Below are 19453 nucleotides of genomic sequence, written 5' to 3'. Positions count from 1 at the left end.
CCAAAAAAAAACACATTCACATAACATTTTCCTCCCCCATATTCACCCCTTAAAACAAAAAAAAAAAAAACAAAAATAATTTTATTACATTTTAATTTTAATTTTTAAATTATATTTTTAATTCAAATATGCTTAATATAATTACAAAAAATTAATTTTAATAATTTATTATATATTTATCGGCAACTAATTTTCGATTCAACGCAAAATAAATAAATAAAAAAAAAATTTATTGATTTATCATTATTATTATTAAACATGATTTAAGTCAGCAAAATATATTATCATTATCATTATCATTATTAATAAATGACAAAAAAAATAATAATAAAAATGACAAAATTTATTTTAAATAAGCTTTCATTAATTAATTAATTATTTCTAATTGACAACGGAACAAATAATAATAATAATAATAATATAAATGATCGTGAGAAGGGGGAAGAGGGGGAGGTGAAGGGGAAAGGGGGAATTCCTCGTCAAAACAAAAACAAAAAAAAAAAAAAAAAATTTATCATATTTTAATATTAATAACTAACACTTTGGTTAAAAAATGATTATTATTATGATTATGATTAAGATGATGAATCGAAAACAAGTTTTAAATAATAATAATAATAATAATAATAGTAATCGTACAATATAATAATAATAATAATAATAAAATAAATCACACAAATAAATCATTTTTTTTTTAAATGTGAATAATTTCATGTGTTTATATATATAATATATATATATATATATATATATATATATATATATATATAAATATCTATGTATACATAATGAATTTTATTTATTTATTTATTTATTTTTTTCCCTTTATTTATGTATTTTTTTTTTCCATAATAACCATCTACTTCTTCTCTCTCTCTCTTTCTCTTTTATTGAAAAAAAGGCAGATTTGTTTTCATCATTTCATTAAAAATCTATTAAAATTCCCACTACATATTTTTTTCTATGTATGTTTTCTTCTTTCTTTCATCGCCATCTTTCTTTGTTTGTTTTTGTTTGTGGTTGTTTCTCTCTCTCTCTCTTCTTTCTAACAATCAGAATCATTGACGTGACGTTCATTCGACGTAGTGATGACCGTACTAAATAAGACAAAAAAAAAAAAAAAAAACAGAAAAAAAAAACAAAAAAAAAGTTTCTTACTAGATTGAATTTTTACAAAAAAAAAAAAAAAAAAATTATTTGTATATAATATCACAATCAAATTATTTTATTCAATATTTATAATATATATATATTATTAATAATAATAATAATGATAATTAATTCACGTTCGCTCTCGCGTTCTCACATTTTTCCCTTAATTAAATCACATTTTTTTTTTTAATTTTCCATCAATCCTAACCTTAAATATTTAATTGAATGAATGAATGAATGAATGAAATTACAAGATGCCAACTTAAATTAAATGATCATCATCATCATCATCATCATCATCATCGACAAATCATTTATTAATTCAATTAAATATTAATTATTTCAAATTATTGGGCGCGCGAAAAAAAAATAAAAAAAAAATGCAAACAATAAAAAAAAAAAAAAATAGAAAAACTTATTAAATTTATTTATTTATTTTTAAGCTATTTTATTTAATGCCGATCAATAATTTATTTTATTAAACTTAAAAAAAATTTCTTTTCTTTTTTTTTTGTTCGCATTTGTGTTCCCTACAACATGCATTCAGTCACAATACAAAATTAAACTATCTTAACGCCATTAAGATATTTACAGACTTTAATTATTATTATTATTATTATTATATTTTTCGGTTGCATAAGTGATTATGTATTGATAACAAAAGCAAAATCCCACGCACGACAAAAAAAAAAAATAGAAAAAAAATAGAAATTCATTTTGCAAACGATTCGGAGAGAAAAAAAACTAAACGATAATAATAATAATTATTATTATTATAATGATAATGATAATTAGCACGTATGCAACCGAGCAAAAAACAAAAAATAAAAAATAAAACAAAGATTGATAAAACAAATCTTAAAAGTACAAAAAAAAAAAAAAAAATAATAATTATACTAATTATAATAAAAATATATTAAAAACCGTCCATATTTATTTTATATATATATATATATATATATATATATATATATATATATATATATATATGTAAATATTTATTAAGTTTTTAATATATTTTTTTTTTTCTCTCTTTTTCTTCTTTTTCATCTTCTTTATCTTTCTTTCTCTTTTTCTTTTTTCTTGAATCTTAAAGAAATTAGTTTTAAAAAATAAAATGAATGATATATATATTATATATATATATATATACTAATGAAAAAATATATGTATATAGGACTAGAGGAAAAGGGGGGGGGAATAATGTTAATGAGGTGGAGGAGGCTCCGTTGCTTGATTACGTCCGTCGACCGGCCTAACCGGTTTCCTAGAATTTGTCCTACCGAGGGACGACACTAAACCAGGCAAATGACGAACCTGTTGCTGGGGAGCAAGTATTCCCCTAGGAGGAGCGACACCCCTCACCTCTGAATGACTACCCGACGTTGATCTACACACAAAAAAAAAAAAAATTAACGTCATTCGTTAACCATTTATACTCGGATACTCTTTCGTTCTCAACATCTAACCCCCCTCCGACTTCCCTTCCCTCTCCTCTCCTCTTCCCTCCCCTATCTTTTCCAACCGAAAAAAGCGTTAATAATTATTAATAATTAAAGTTTAAAATTAAAATTAAAATTTTTTTTTTTTTGTAGGTGTTAAAGTTACCCTTGATGAGATGACTGAGGACGAGCACCTGTGTTTTGCGTGTGCGGGGGTTGTCTAGTGACACGCTTACTACTCGTTGCGTTATTTTTTGCAACGGCTACGTTTGATGTTTGCGTCTGCACGGAAGAAACTTGCGACATTTCCTCCCCCTGTTGAAGTACATTTTGACGACACGATTCAGAATTACTGAAAAAAAAAAAAAAAATTTATTTATTTGGTTGCGTCCAACAATTTCATAGCAATTTATTTGAAAACCATAATAATTATCACCATCTTGTTTCTTTCTCTTCCTTTACCTTGAAGTTTGAACGCCGTTATTATTGCTTATTTCCTCTGAAATGCCGCTATTTTTAATTCCTACATTATCTTGTTCTACCCTATTCTCGATTGAATTGAAAGTATCAGCGCTAGGTCCTGTCAAGGCCTCGATTCCAGCTAAAGTTGATAGAAAAAGTTCTTGAACAAATAAACTACGATCCGCTCTCTCTTGCTCCCAAACCTGAAGCTCAGCATCAGACATAGTTTCGTCCATACATCTAAAAAAAAAGAAAAATAATTTAATATTTTTGTGACGCCATTAACGATTTATTAAATTTATTTATTATTTTCACCTCGAAAGAAGAAACTGAGACTGGGATGCTTGAGGCTGCGTTGGCATATCTTGTGCCGGAGCGGCAAGAGATATAGAATTACAACCAGACGATGCTGATTGAGTCGGTCGTCGTGGTAAACGTTCCACTTGTTGTCTAGCAGCCTAAAAGAAAGAAAAAAAGAATTTAACGTATTCCGGTCAAGATGGAGGATTTGTCTAAATTTTTCTTAATCCAACTAACCCTAACTTGTTGTCTCTCCAATTGAAGTTGCATTTGTAGTTGTTGTAAAGTTGACGAAGTTGAAGCCTGCACAGCAGGACTCCGAACACCCGAGAGTTGACTTAATAGCTCAGTTATGGGATCTACAGTTTCTCTAGATGATGGAGATAAGCCACCTGAGGAACTAAAGTGCATGTTCGAACGTCTTGCACGAGGGCCCGTAACTCCTCTTGAGGGATGGGGCATTCTACGAACACCCGAACGAGATGGTGCCGGTTCATCGTGATTTTAAAATTAAGAAAATTATTATTATTATTATTATTATTAATTTTTTTTTCTCTTTTAATACGTAATCTAATCGTGTAATGCATGATAAAAGGATATTAAAAATGAAATTAAATCTCTAGGACCGCTCCTATGTTCTAACGTAAGGTGACCAGCAAAATCATCAGTTATTTGATTTGCTTCTCCACCTGGAAAGCTGGCACAAATGGGACAAATAACTTCCCTAGTTGTTTCAATATGATCAGTCGCTACATGTTCTTGAAGAGTAGCTTCCGTGTGTCCCATCTTACCGCAGTAGGGGCATGTATATGCCTGAGGCTGATCAGAATTAAGAGCCTCACCGGCATAATATAAATCTGCAATTATGAAAAAAATTGATAAATTTAAAAACTTCTAATAGAAAAATGAATGTGTATGACCACAACTATGATTATCACACACAATTAAAATCGATTGTCGAATAAATGTTTTACTTATTTAAAAATTAACATTTTCACATAACTTTTTCATTTACCTTCCATTTAAATGCAGTAAAATTCATTCATGCATTAAAATTACCCTCATATGTCCTAATAAATGTCCTAAATTAGTGATAAACTTAATAATGTGAGGTAAATGATTGTAATAATCGTCCAATGACCGAAAAAACATAGACATTCTTAAATTTAATTTCATCGATTAATCCAAAATGAAAAGACGAATGAAAGAAATCTATTTGACAATAGCTGACAACAATAGTAACAATAAAATAAAAATTTACCAAAATCTGAGTGAGTAAGTATACATTGCATTGGATGTTCCGTAGTATGTCTTGTTGTTGTTGCTCCTGATTCGAAACAAACAGCACATAAATCATAATCATAGCATATTAAGCATTTAAATCTTTTGCCTCTGAAATTTCCTTTGAGACATGAATCACAGCTAACTCCTGTTAAAATCCCCCCCAAAAAAACATAAAAATGATAATAAATTCAATACAATAATAATAATAATGATTAAATATTATTATTTGCTAAATATCAAACTTGAATTTTTGGATACGGTTAATTATATACCGTTTGAAATGATTTGTAAAAAAAAATTACAATCAAACAGAATTATTGAAATAATGGGAAAATAGATAACATTTAGGAAATATAAACGAAATTTCGATTAGGATAATTATGATTAAAAATAAAAAATAAGATTGATTGATTTGTGTTTAAAAAAAAAAAAAAAAAAAGAAAAAAAAAATTCTTATTTATGGATAAATAAATCGTAATTGTAATATTTAACAAAATGGCTGAATATATAAAAAAAAAAAAAATTCAATTTTTTAGAATTAAATAAATTGGAAAAAAGAAAAATTTAACGAATTATCAAAATAAAATGTGATGATTTATTTAAAATAAATAATTAAACAGAAATTAAACATGGATAATAATTTTATTCATTGTAAATTTTTTTTGTATTTAAAAACCGTAATCCTCACCTTCATGTCGTGACATGTCTAACACGACGTATTAATTTTAGGAGGCGAAAATATATAATTAAAAATATAACTCGTTTTAAATAATTAATTAATTAACTTAATAAATTTTTTATATAATTAATATATTCTCAATTAATTGAGAATTTTTTAACTATATTTCCATCACTAAAATTCTAACCCAACTAGGCCATCATGACGTCACAAAATTTTCTAGTGCCTTTTCAAATGAATTTTTAAGTTGGCGCCCCTGATAATATTTAGAGCCCAGAAAATTTTCATTTATTGAATTTACGCTCAGATCAACAAGTGTAAGAACAGACTCCGGTTATTAAAAATGGGTAAAGTTGTTATTTACGGTGGAAAAGGTGCTTTGGGAGCTTCTTGCGTTTCCTATTTCAAATCTAAAAATTGGGTTTGTATTTCTTTTCATCCATTCATAAAAATATAACCAATTTTTATTTTATTTTATTGTCTTTTTTTACATTACATGTCGGTTGATATTTTTATCTCGCCAACTTTTCCAGCAAAACTTTCACTGGAGAAAACTGGTGTAATAATAAAGAACACTCATCATTTTTCAATTTCGAATTATAAATGTTTTATATTAAATAACGTTTAATAACTTTCTTAGTAAATTTTTTTTTTTTTTTTGTTAATTAAGTTTTAAATAATTGGAAATTTTATCATTGATATGGTTCGTTTAATTGCCTTCGAGGGAGGTCATGTTAGAAAGGAAAATTTTGTCACTTATTATTATTATTGGTTCGTGATTGTGACGTCATCACAAAAAATTAATTTTTTCTTTTTAGTGGGTGGGTTGCGTTGATATGTCAGCAAATGGTGAAGCCGATGCAAATGTTTTGGTAAAACCTGATGCAACATGGAGTGAACAAGAAAGTTTTGTTTTATCCAACCTACAGCAAGTTTTGAACAATGATCGATTGGATGCTGTCATATGTGTTGCCGGAGGTTGGGCTGGTGGTAATGCAGCATCAAAAGATTTTTTAAAAAATTCCGAACTCATGTGGAAACAAAGCGTATGGAGTTCGACCATTGCTGCAAGTATCGCAGTAAAACATTTAAAAGAAGGTTTGTTTTTCAAGTCATGAACCTGAAACTGAAACTACCAAACTACCTCTCCCATACCCTCAAGTCATACCTCAAACACAAACTACCAAAACCCTTTTTCAAATTTCCTCGAGGGGATTAAAAATTTATTTTTGTCCTTTTCCTCTTATTTATTTACGTTACCGCAATCGTTATTGCCAAATTATTATTATTTTTTTTTTTTGACCTATTTGATAAACCTTGACTAAGACATAATAATAAAAATTACGTCATTAATGTAAAATAGTAATTTTACATTCTCTTAATCAACCGATTGATTCTCTTTCCCCCCATAAAATTAAATTAATAATAAAAAAAAATTTTTTTTAGGTGGACTTATCACTTTGCCCGGTGCCAGACCAGCACTCGAAGGTGGTACTCCTGGTATGATCGGTTACGGTATGGCCAAAGCCGCAGTACATCACTTAACGAAATCGTTGGGATCCCCCGACAGCGGTCTTCCACAGGGTTCCGTAGCATTAGCACTTTTACCCATAACTCTCGATACTCCGATGAACCGGAAATGGATGCCGAATGCTGACACGTCCAAATGGACTTCGTTAGATTTCATATCCGAGTCAGTGTTACCACAATAACTACTCTTTGACTTCATCGTTTTTAAAAACAAAACGTGGAATTGTTTTTGTTTTTCTTTTTGTTCCAGGCTTTTGTTTAAATGGACGCAAGGATTGGATCGTCCGAAAAACGGAAGTCTCGTTAGTTTGGTCACAAACAACAACGTCACCGAACTTGTTTACGCTTAGAGTAAACCGGAAGTAAAATTTTTCACGAATACGTCATTATGAATAGTTGAATCGTGATTGATATTATTATTATTATTATTATTATTTTTGCGACAATTATTCCTTTTCAAACGACTTCCCGCTCTTGAATGTGATTATGATAATGTTATCGTGCTTGAAATATATATTTTATACGTATATATTTATTTATATTATTATTATTATTATTATTATTTACGCTTTTCACGATATTTTTTAAATTGTTGGAAAATGTAATTAAATAAAAACGTTATATTGTGTACAGTCGGCATTTAAAAGGTCTTTTCTTATAATTCCTTTCGGATTAATTTGAATCTAAAAAGAGAGAAATGATTTATGGTTAGCTTATGATAATTAAGGATTTTTTAAAATGAAATAATTTATATTGAAAAACCAAAATATTAATTTTTAATTATTTTATATATATATATATTTAGTTTTTACAACCGATGGGGGGGGAGGAGGGAAGGCGGGGGGAAAGAAAACTCCCCTCTCCCCAAGTTCGAATTAAATAATTTAAACGCGACGAAAAAAGAAAAAAAAAATTATTAAAATTACTCTCGATTTCCGGTTCCGGAGTCCACATGTTATTATTTATTTATTAACTTTTCCAGTTGTTATGTAAATTTCAAGGTCACGTGGCCAGAAGACATGGTATATGTCGTATTGCATAATAATAATAATAATAATTATTTATCAAATGTACGTTTGATCGGAATTACAAGAACTTTCAGAACTTCTTTGTCTCATCGGCCTCCTTCTCAGCGACCAGGTACCAGCACTGGTCGCATATCTCAACCTTTGTCGCGTGAGTTTCTGCAAAACAAACAAACAATCAATTGTTATTAACCTTGACATTTTATAATTTAATTAATTAATAATAATAATAATAATGAATTTTTTTTTTTTTTGCATCGTACCTGACTCGGTTTCGATCGTAAAGCGTATTGATATTTTCTTTTTATAGGTTTAGGACAGCAAACGCATAAAATCCTTGCAAATGCACTGAAAATAATAATAATAATAAATTAATTAATTAAACTTTTTTTTGCCCTCATCGTTTAAATATTTTCGGAAAATTTATACGAAAAGGGGGGGATGAAAAGGTACGGAAAAAGGGGGAGGGGAAACAGTTCGAACGGAAAGAAAAAAAAGGGAAAATTTGATTTTTTTAAAAATTTAAAACCGTTTAATTAAGCTTTTTTATTTTTACAAAAGTGTCAACTTTTTATTTATTATTATTATTATTACTCTTCCTTTCACCTCTCCCCTCCCCTTCCCCCTTCTCCCCTTCGACAGTAAGATTTATTAAATTTAATTTTAAATTTTTTATATATATATATATATTTTTTTTAAATACCTCGAAGGATTTCGGTAAGATTTTCTATCGTTAAAAAAAGAAAAAGAAAACAGAAACTTTTTTTTTTTTTTTTTTTTTCTTCCCATAAGATTTTTCTTTAATACACCAGATGCTATAAGTCAGATGCCTTTGAAAATTTTCCTTTTTTTCCTTTTTCTTTTTTCCTTTTTTCTCTTTCTTTTCTTTCCTTTTTTTTCCTCCTTTTCTTTCATTTTTAATAAAAAGAAAAATTTATTTATTTATTTTTCTTTTATTTTCTCTTCTTTTCTTTTCCACTTTGATTTTAATAGTTGTTATTATTATTATTATCATCATCGTCGTTATTTCGATAAATTCAGGCACGCGTACGCGCACACGTATACCTTTGTTTCGATGCACTTGACTAAAAATTTTTACAAAATCGATTTTTGATTTTTTTAATATAAATATGTGCTTCCAATGTCGTAAAAAAATGAAAAATGATTTTTTTTTGCCAAACAAACGTGCACACACAAATAAGCAAACGAACAAACAAACAAACAAACAAACAAACGCAATCATAAATCCATAAATTTAGTACCTTGAAAAGAAAAAAAAACTTTAAAAATTGGCATCAGCCATTTTAAATTTCCGCCATTAATTTACGTAGAAAAAAATGAAAAAAAAACTTTTAAAAATATCCTTAATGCGTCACTGTTTAACAAAAAACTGGAATTTAATAATAATAATAATAATAATAATAATAATAATAATAATAATAATAATAATAATAATAATAAAATCAATTAAAAACATTTTTTTTTTAAATGTAAATATTGCGATGCGAATTTTTTATTTATTTATTTATTTTTTTTAATTTAATTTTTGATTTATTTATTTGTTTGTTTGTTTGTTTGTTTGTTCGTTCGTTTATTATTTTATTTATTTGAACAGGAACAACAACAACAACAACAACAAATAAATAAATAAAATTTCTATTTGAAATAATTTTCCTTTTCGAAATATTTATATAATAAATATCAATTAAAAAATAAAATGAAAAAAAAAAAGAAATTTTAAATTTTAAATTGTGACGTCACACACAACAACAACAACCGAAACAATTTTTTTTTTTTTTAATTTCAAGACAGAAACGTGTCGATGTGACGTCACATTCGATTTTTTCTCTTTAACGAATTAATAACCGAATAATTATAGGAAAACAGATAATAAAAAGTTTTTTTTTTTTCGGGAAACAAATCGAAACGTCTGGAATTTTCCACTCGTGTTAATGGACGTCACACAAACACGTAAATTTCATAATTCGTCATCATAGTTCATCAAATATAACCCGATCGTCGGAAATTTCAAAAAACGTAAAAAAAAAAAAAAAAATTTTTAATTTGTTTAAACAAAAACATTCCGCCATTTTTTTTGTTTACTACCCGGATAAATAAAAATATAAATAATTATAAATAAATAAAGGTAAAATTTTATAAATAAAAAAAAAAAAAACAAAATGGCGTCGCTCGACAACAACACAAAAAATAAATTTATATATGTATATATATTAAAATTTTCAAGATTAAATTTTTTTTTTTTAATATTTTAAATCATAAATTTAATTAAATTCCTTCTAATTTACGTCAATAAAATTTAACGACGACCTTTTGACCTTTTCCCCCCTCCCCCCATATACATTTATTAAATTCTAACGTCGATAAATAAATAAATAAATAAATATCGATCGGTTCGGAAAAAATTTTTTTACCGGTTAACCCAATTAAAAAAAAAAAAATTAATTTAATTAATTTATCATTATTATAATTAGGAGGGGTTTTCCGGGGGGGGCGAACATAACAACGCGACAAACGTAAAAAAACTTAAATTTTTTCAATTCAATAATTTTCGCGACGAAATAAAAAATCAAATTCTTTCGGAAAATAAAAAAAAAATTTTTCTTTATAAAAAAAAAAAAAAGAAAATCTTTTATCATTGATTTTAAATTGTTTTCCACTGATAAAAACCAATTTTCCAGTTGAGTAAATTTTTATCTAATAATATTTAACTGATATTATTATTTATCCAGACGATAAAAAAAAAAAAGAAAAGATAAAAAAATTATTATTATTATTTTTTAATAACTTTTTATCGAATTTAAAACGTCAGAAAATTAAATTTTTCAAGTACCTGAATTTTCCTCTGTAAACAAATAAAATTAATTTTTTTTAAAAACTATATAACAAATTATAGCTCTATATTATTATAGACTTTAATTCGTAAGTCAAATATAAAACGACTCCGTGATAATAATAATAATAATAATAATAATAATAATAATAATAATAATAATAATAATAATAATAATAATAATAAATAAATAAACAATTTTTTTTTTTTTCTAAACATTTTCCTTCAAGGCAAACAACGAAATCAGGAATATTATTTTTATTTATTTATTTATTTATAATAGTAAATTAAACGATTAACACACTCGTTCCAGAAACTGGAAAAAAGAAACTTATTTCCACGTGATTTAATATCTTGCTGGAAAACAAAACAAAACAAAAAAATAAAAAGAAACAAAAACAAAAAAAAATCAAAACAAACACAAAAAAATGAAGGTTCGGTTTTTAATAATAATATTAATAATAATAATAATAATAAATTTTATATCGAAATGTTTTATAATCCTGTTCGTTCCAGGAATTCCAGAGTGGGAAAAATGGGGAATTTCACGTTAATATAAAAAAAAAAAACTTATGGAAGACAAAAAAAAAAAAAAAAAATTTCAAAAGCGTCCATAATCGGTCGATGATAAAAAAAATTATTATTAATCGAACATTTAAAATTTTTTCTGGAACGATAAGAAAATCAAAACCTGAAACCTGAAACCTGAAACCTGGAACGCATATCGATTTTTTTTAACGTAAAAAAAATTAAGTTAAATGAATTTAAATTGAACAAATTATTATTATTATTTCGTTTAAAAACTTTTTTAACTTTTTTTTTTTGTTTCTGGAATTTGATTCTTACTTTATAATAAACTGGAAAAAATTTTGGATTTTATTTCTCCAAAAAAAAAAAAGTAAATTATTACCATTATTAAACATTATTATTATTATTATTTTTAAAAAATCAAATTATAAACTTTTTAAAAAATCTGTATTAATAACAGATTTCCAAAGGTTATCCCTAAAACCGGAGGAGTTGGGGAGGGGGAAGGGGAAAAACAAAAACGTTCCAGAAACGAAAAAAAAAACCGTAAAAAAAAAAAAACTTGGATTCTGGAACGATCGGAATTTAAAATTTATTATTAAAGTTTTTTCCCATTTTTTTTTTTTTTTAGTCGGTTTGTCAAGTCGAGTCTGGAGTAAAATAATAATTTATATAACCTGGAATTATTTTATAAGAAAAAAAAAATCCTGGAAATTTCACATCGACGACAATTTGTCCAAAAGTTCTGGAGAAGAAAAAAAAAAAATTTCGTCGTGTATTTAAATGATATGATCATTTGAGTTATTCTACCGCCACGTCATAATACCGTTTCTCTTTTTCGAATCGTAAAATTCACGAAAGGTTCAAAAAGGTTTTCTTCTTCGGGGGGGGAAGGAGGGGAGGAGGTGGGGGTGAGACCGGGAAGTTTTAATTTATTAACAAAATTATTATTACGTTAAAATGAAAACGTCAAAAGTGACGTTGACAAACTAAATAATAATAATAATAAAGGTATGTAATTTGTAATTGTTTTAGGTTTACGAGAACTCTGAAATTTACTCTTTTCCCTTTCCCCCTCCCCGTCTCCCCTTCACGAGAGAGATGGAGAAATGGAAGCTGGAAGAGATGCGGTGGAATGGAATGAGAAAATTGATAGAGTTATAAGGAGAAAATGAACTCGTCGACACAAAAAAAAAAAAAAATTTTCTCTCTCTCTCTCTCTCTAATTTTTCATTTTTTTTTTTTCAACTCTCACGTCCGTCACGCACGTCGTCGTTTTTGCGACTTTTAACAGTAAAACAACACATCAAGTAGCAGACGACTCAATTCAAATAGCAGAAGACTTTGTTTATTTTTTCGGCAAATAAATATTAAAAATAAAAAATTTTCACTCTACTGTACTTGTACCATCCCCCTCTCTCTCTCTCTCTCTTACTCACTCTCTCGATTTTCATTATTTAAATCATTGCGGTTTTCATTTTATCGAAATTTATTTTATATAATAATAATAATAATAATAATAATAATAATAATAATAATAATAATAATAATAATAATAATAATAATAATAATAATAATAATAATAATAATAATAATAGTCCCTAAGGAATCGGGTAGAAACCTGGGATAAATATTTAAAAACCCCGACAAATAAGAGCCTTGTCGTGTTTAATAGTGGACATAATAATAATAATAATAATAATAATAATAATAATAATAATAATCGTCCTACGCGAATTAGCATAAAATATTAAATTCGTGTGTTTATTATCAAAAGGGTCGTAGTAAAAAAATTTAACACGGGAGCAATGAACCGAACGGAGTAAAAAACCGTCGTTTGAAAACGCAGCGTGTGTGTGTGCGTATGTGCGGGTTTGGAAAACGGTGGGAAGTGGTGGGGGGGGATGGCGGTGGTGAGATAGAAAAAGCAAAGAGACGTGATTAATACTGGTTTTTTGAAATTTACATAGAGTTGTATGTTGTTTTATTTCCGTTCCCAACCGTTTGACGAAATCCTTTTTACGGTTAAAAAAAACCGCAAAACGATTTTTTTTCATTTAAACAAAATTTTCCACACACAGGTTTAAACGTTTTTCTTTTTTGGCTTTCTCCCCTTTCCCCCCCCATCTCGAAATTTTTTTTTATTTCCGGTCGAATTTTTGATTTAAAAAAATCCCCCCCCCCTTTTTAAAAGTTAAACGCGTATGAATTAAAAAAACGCGCGTGTTTGTATTGATAATAAATACCACTGGAAAATATTAATATTAATAATAATAATAATAATAATAATAATAATAATAATTAAAGGGCGGAATCGAATTATTTTTTTTTTAACGGGCGAAAACAAAAAATAAAAATGGCTGCCAAATAAGTAGAAACAAAAAAATAAAAAAATAAAAATTTTTTTTCCCGTCGATTTTCATTTCATTTTTTTTTTTTTCCTCGAAACTCAAAGAACTTTAATGATAATGATAATAATAGTAATAATAATAATAATAATAATAATAATAATAATAATGATAATGATAAAGAGAAAATAAAGGAGATTTTCAAAATGACTGAAATCATTTCGATTATATTCCCTTTGATTTATATCAAACGATTTCACACTTAAATAACTTTAAAAAAAAAAACTTTCTCCTTTCCTTCCTTCCTTCCTTCCTCCCTACTTTCCTCTCTCTCTCTTCCTAATTTTCTACCCCCCTCTCTCTCCCCCTTTTTAAACTATCCTGAACAATAATATATATTTAAACAAAAAAAAAATTAAAGCACGAATGTGAGAACCGTAAAATAAATAACAACAAAAAAAATATATCGATGATAATAATAATAACGAAAACGTTATTTTTTTTTTTTGATTGGAATTAAAAAAAAAATGGTAATAATAATAATAATAATAATAAATTACCTTTCGAAACGAGTAGAAAGAAACAAAACAAAACAAAAAAAAAAAAAAATTAAAATGGAAAAACGATAGGGAGAAAAATGAAAATGAAAATGAAAAAAAAAAAAAAAATGGCTGGATGAAAATAAATCATAAAATTTTGATGTATTTGCGGGAAAAATAAATAAATGCAGATAAAAGCAAATAAATGAAAGATGAAGGAAAATAATAATAATAATAATAATAAGAATAATAATAATAATAAAAAGAATACGTTGCGTGTACGAAAAATCTTATTTTTTTTCTTTTAACAAACCCGATTTTTCTTTTTAAACTTTTTATTATTTCATCCAGAATTTCTTTTCCCCGCCCCCCTTATCCAGAATCCAGAATGTGTACATTCTGGAATGATGACGTTTACAACCGATACGAAACCTAATAAATTTTCTTTAAGAATAATTTTTTTCTTTAATTTTATTACGTGATCGCAAAAAAAAAAATTAAAAACTTTAAATTCATTAGGGAACGTAAAACAAAACAAAAACCAAAACAAAACAAAACAAACATAAAATAAATTTTAAAAAATATTTTTTAAAAAAAAAAAAAAGGAAACGGAAGTTAAAAAAAAAAGTTGAATAAATAATGGATTAAAAAAAAAAAAAAAAAACTTTTGGGATTTCCTCCTCCTGAATATATTTCGATAATCTCCAAACAAAATAATTGTTTTTCCCTTTCGTTAATAAAAAAAAATAAATTTCATGGATTTTAACGTTTCCTCTCCTCAACCGTGAAACGACTACGGGAAAAAAAATTTTTTTTTATTTATTTATTCCATAGAATAAATAAACAAAAAAAAAAAATTAAATAAAAAAAAAACAATTTTTTTTTTTGTTTCTATCATAAACAAATTCAACGATCAGAATTTTTTTTTTATTCTACGAGGCGTGACAATAATTCACATATTTCATAGAGTAACAAACAAAACAAACAAAAACACGTAAACAATTAATGGACAAAAACAAACAAAAATGTAAACGTGGTTACGTCATAGAGTTAACGTCTGTTAATTTTTTTTTTTTTTTTTTTTTTTTTTTTCCACCACTACGAAAACATCAAAAAAAAAAAAAAAACAAGAGGCAGAATCGATTTTCCGACACGAAAATTTTACACAAACGACATCGAAACAACAAACGACATCGACAACAACAAACGACAACGACAACAACGACAACAACGACGACGATTCGTGAGAAAAAAGAAAAAGTTTATCGATATTTATTTTATTGACTTTATAATTTTACCGTTAGAATAAAACTGTCTTCCCCCTCCCCTCCGCTCCCTCTTTTCCCGCTTTACCATTTTCCGTTTATTGTTTTTTTTAATATTTTCTTTCTTCTTCTTCTTCTGCCACGATAAAGAGAGGAAAGGGGAGAGAGAAAAAAAAAATAAGAAAATGGATATTGTCGTTCGAATAAAAAAAAAAAAAAAAATAATAATAATATAAAAAAAAACCTACACGGATAATTTTAAAGCGGGGGAGGCGGGGACGGGGACGAAGGGGGGAAAAGCGCGTTCAGAAATAAAAATAAAACATTGTGAGCAACAGCGTTTTTTACACACACACACATTACACGTAATTTTCGTTTTTTATTTTTTTTATTTTTTGGCGGGAAATATGAAATTTTATCGCGTTTCAAATTTTTTTTTTTTTCAAGTTACACGCCTCCCTCCCTCCTCCCACCCTTCGAACACGTAACTTTATAAAATATTCTTTTTAAAAAAAACGCTTTTTTCTATTTTGATGGGGGGAGGGGAGAAAAAAACTTATTTATTTATTTTTTCCCCCTTCAAGTAAAATTTTTTGACGTTTCAATGACGTCATAAAAATCAAAAAAATTTACTTTTTTTTTTTTTTTTACAATAATTTATTAACATCGTTTCCACCGTTCTGACGTAATAAAAATAATAATAATAATAATAATCGCTTTTTTTTTTTTTTAATAACTTATTATTACGTACCGCTTAATCCCTTTTCTTATTTCTTTTAAATGAAAAAAGAAAATAATAATAATAATAATTTTCTTTTAAGATTTAAAAAAAGTTATTATTATTAGTGTTTTATTTTCACCGACTCCCCACTTAATTCCGCCACCTTTTTATTTTTTTTTTATTATAAAACCCCCATTTTTAAATCCTGGGTGAAAACAATTTTTTTTTGTTTCATTTTAATACTAAATTGCCTACCTGAGAATGAATTAATTTTTCTTAATTATTCTTTCAGGAGGGTTTTTTTTTTTAAAAGGTTAAAGAAACAAGAGACGCCATTATGAAAAAAAGAGAGAGAGAGAGAGAGAATGAGAAAAAACCTACGTATTATTCCTTATTAAAAATCTTACAACTAATTAAATTTTTTTTTTTTTTTTTTTTAAATATCTCAAATGAAATTTCTCTCGTTGTTAATGTCGTCTGATTTGTTTATTTTCCCCTTTTTCTTACTATCTTTTTAAATCGCGTTAAAAATAATAATAATTATTATTATAACGAATTAATAAATTATGTAAAATAAATAAATTTCTTTTTTTTTTTTTATATCGTGTGTGTTTCGATCGCGTGATTTATACGTAAAATTACACCCGTAATAAAATAAATTTACGAGAAAAATTAAAAATCGATAAATCGATCAAATAATCGCCATCTTTTTTTCTTTTAAACAAAAACAAAAACCCGCCATTTTGTTAAAAAAAGAAAGAAAAACCCGCCATTTTTTTTTTACTCTCTCTATGCAATAATATAATATAATGAGCGATGACGACGTACTCTAGCGAGTAATTAAAAAACTATTATATTTAATTAAAATTTCTCGTTTTAAAATAAATGAAATCATTAATTATTATTATTATTATGACGTAACGTGTGAATTTTATTACTCGCAATCTAAAAATCTATCTTTTATTTGTAATAAATCACTCATTAATATTAATTATTTTTTAGGTTTATTTTATTTTTTCGGGTCGTTTTGTTTTTTTTCGGGGGAGGGGGGGTAAAATTAACGGAAACGACATGGCAACTAATAACCGTAATGAATGAATTGTCATTTAAGTTTAATAATAATGTATGTGTTCCCATCTAAATTAAAATTAATTACCTTTTCGGAGTGATATTAATTTTGTTTTACAACACAAAATAACGTAAAAATTTAAATTTTCGCGCCAAGAAGTTTTTTTTAAATAATAATAATAATAATAATAATAATAATAATATTTATTACCGGGAAATTTTTAAAAGAAAATTGTATAAACCGTTTATTATTATTATTATTATTATTACTATTATTATTATTATTATTATTATTATTATTATTATTATTACTATTATTATTATTATTATTATTATTATTATTATTATTATTATTGTTTTATAACTTTTCCCTTAACTTTATCCGTTTCTTTTATTTTAACTCTTTTCGCACAGGTGTTTTAAGTAAATAAACTTATTTAAATATTAACTATGATGACGTCATAATTTTATAATTACTACGCGCCGAGTTTTTTTTTTTTTTTTTTTAACGAATACGTTATATAATATTTATTTTAATAAAAAAAAAAAAAAAATTTTTTTCAAACTTTTAAAAGCATTCATAAATCCGAAAAGAATGAGCCAGAGAGAGAAAGAGGGGGGAGGGAGAGAATAAAAAAAAAAGTGAATAATGATATTAATAATAAAAAAAAGAAATAAAAAACCTTTGACTTTGTTTACTTTTTATTACCGTTACAAAAAAAAAAAAATTCTACGGCGTTAAAGTAATTATTTACACGGTAATAAAAATAATCTAACTCGACGATGATGATGATAATAATATTATTTTTTAAACGTTTTTAAAAACCTCGTTAAAAAAAATATATATATATAATCGGATCGGATTCCTTTTTTTTTTTTACGACCTTTTTTTCCATAACTCGAAATAATAATGAATTGAATAACAGTATTATTATTATTATTATTATTAATTAATTAATGAAAATTATTAATTACGTGAAATTTACGCGAAAAAAAAAACTAAACAAATAAAAGCGAGAGAATACCGCGTAACTGATTTTCCTTCAATTCAAATCATAGAGTAAATAAAAAACGTTTACGTCACGAACAAGGCGGTGGAATCGAATGACAATTGAAGAAGGGTGAAATAATTTTAAATATTGTAACAAAATCCCTAAAAGTTTTCAAATTTTTTTTTTTTTTGCACGGTTGGTAACGACGACGTCAACGACATTTTGTTCATTTATTTAAATTGTTTTATAAAATCCGATTGATAAAATGTTTTTAACACAATAAAATCAAGAAAAGGTTTCAAATGTTTAAAATTGCATAAACGTTTTAATGTTAATAACGAAATGGTGACGTCATTAAAATTTAATAATTTCATCGGTAGTAATAATGATCATAAATAAATAAGTAAATAAATAAATAATTAAACCATTCGAATCGGATTTATTTATTAATCCGAAGTTAATTTCTATTTATAAAGTTTTAGAAATTTTTCATTAATTTTCCGATAACAAAAATTGGCGACGTTTTGAAAAAACGTGGAAAAAGAAAATTTTTTTTCACGTCGTAACGATTAAAAGACGTCGCGTTGTTCATTGTTTCCGGTTAATAACGAACATTTCTCGCGAATATGGCGTCGAAAAACGTTTTTTTTTTTTTTTTTTTTTTTTTTTAAATTTAAATTTTATTTATAACGAAAGCGCGTTTATTCATTCGCACGAGTATTTTATTTTCTTTTTGTCGTATACCTGATACCTGTCAAAAATTAAAATTTGAAAAAAAAAAAATTCTGGCATTTTTTTAAAAATTTATCGCGTGTAATTTAAAAAAAAAATTTTTTTCGACAGTTAAAAATTCGTTAAATAGTATTTTGTGGTTTGCGTAGGCGTTTAAAAAAAAAAAAAAGAAAAAGAAAAAAAATTGAAACATTTAAAGTAATGACGGCAATAATTTCAAAACAGGAAGTACCGAGAATTATTTTTGATATATTATGAAATTTACACGTAAAAAATAATCTTTCAACCTCTCTCCCTCTCTCTCTCTCTCTCTTTCTCTTTTCTTTTCCCTCTCTCCCTCTCCCTCTCTCTCTCTTTCTCTTTTCTTTTCCCTCTCTCCCTATCTCTCTCTCTCTCTCTCTTCCTCTTTTCTTTTCCCTCTCTCTCTCTCTTCCTCTTTTCTTTTCCCTTTCTCTCTCTCTTCCTCTTTTCTTTTCCCTTTCTCCCTATCTCTCTCTCTCTCTCTCTCTCTCTCTCTCTCTTTCATACTTTCTTT

General features: G+C 26.3%; 4 protein-coding genes across 4 annotated transcripts; 1 reads left to right on the top strand and 3 right to left on the bottom strand.

Moving 5' to 3' along the window:
* Nucleotides 1-2358: 2358 nt before the first annotated feature.
* On the bottom strand, nucleotides 2359-3818 carry Phum_PHUM516010 (uncharacterized protein; the record flags this gene model as incomplete). The annotated part of the gene is made up of 5 exons (XM_002431180.1): nucleotides 2359-2542; nucleotides 2761-2946; nucleotides 3057-3296; nucleotides 3372-3514; nucleotides 3594-3818. 5 exons carry the CDS (start codon nucleotides 3816-3818, stop codon nucleotides 2359-2361), a joined length of 978 nt encoding a protein of 325 aa, XP_002431225.1.
* Nucleotides 3819-3926: 108 nt separating this feature from the next.
* Phum_PHUM516000 (uncharacterized protein) lies at nucleotides 3927-5344 on the bottom strand (the record flags this gene model as incomplete). The annotated part of the gene is made up of 3 exons (XM_002431179.1): nucleotides 3927-4213; nucleotides 4618-4785; nucleotides 5329-5344. The coding sequence occupies 3 exons, from the start codon at nucleotides 5342-5344 to the stop codon at nucleotides 3927-3929; spliced, it is 471 nt and encodes a 156-aa protein (XP_002431224.1).
* A 277-nt stretch (nucleotides 5345-5621) lies between these two features.
* Phum_PHUM515990 (Dihydropteridine reductase, putative) lies at nucleotides 5622-7222 on the top strand. The gene is made up of 4 exons (XM_002431178.1): nucleotides 5622-5740; nucleotides 6138-6417; nucleotides 6766-7012; nucleotides 7100-7222. The coding sequence occupies exons 1-4, from the start codon at nucleotides 5663-5665 to the stop codon at nucleotides 7197-7199; spliced, it is 705 nt and encodes a 234-aa protein (XP_002431223.1). The 5' UTR covers nucleotides 5622-5662; the 3' UTR covers nucleotides 7200-7222.
* Nucleotides 7223-7913: 691 nt separating this feature from the next.
* Phum_PHUM515980 (uncharacterized protein) lies at nucleotides 7914-8663 on the bottom strand (the record flags this gene model as incomplete). Its single annotated transcript, XM_002431177.1, has 3 exons — nucleotides 7914-8033; nucleotides 8138-8222; nucleotides 8578-8663. The coding sequence occupies 3 exons, from the start codon at nucleotides 8661-8663 to the stop codon at nucleotides 7914-7916; spliced, it is 291 nt and encodes a 96-aa protein (XP_002431222.1).
* Nucleotides 8664-19453: the final 10790 nt, after the last annotated feature.

This window comes from Pediculus humanus, genomic scaffold (assembly GCF_000006295.1).
Source record: "Pediculus humanus corporis 1103172108281 genomic scaffold, whole genome shotgun sequence".
In the NCBI taxonomy this organism is placed as follows: Eukaryota; Metazoa; Arthropoda; class Insecta; order Psocodea; family Pediculidae; genus Pediculus; species Pediculus humanus.
The sequence above is the reverse complement of the archived record's forward strand: the minus strand, read 5'-3'. Positions and strand labels throughout refer to the sequence as shown.

Coding starts and splice junctions, on each gene's coding strand:
- Phum_PHUM515990 (XM_002431178.1), top strand. CDS start 5,663: ATGGGTAAAGTTGTTATTTACGGTGGAAAAGGTGCTTTGGGAGCTTCT. Junction 6,418..6,765: donor AGTAAAACATTTAAAAGAAG/GTTTGTTTTTCA, acceptor AATTTTTTTTAG/GTGGACTTATCACTTTGCCC. Junction 7,013..7,099: donor TCGTTAGATTTCATATCCGA/GTCAGTGTTACC, acceptor TTTTTGTTCCAG/GCTTTTGTTTAAATGGACGC.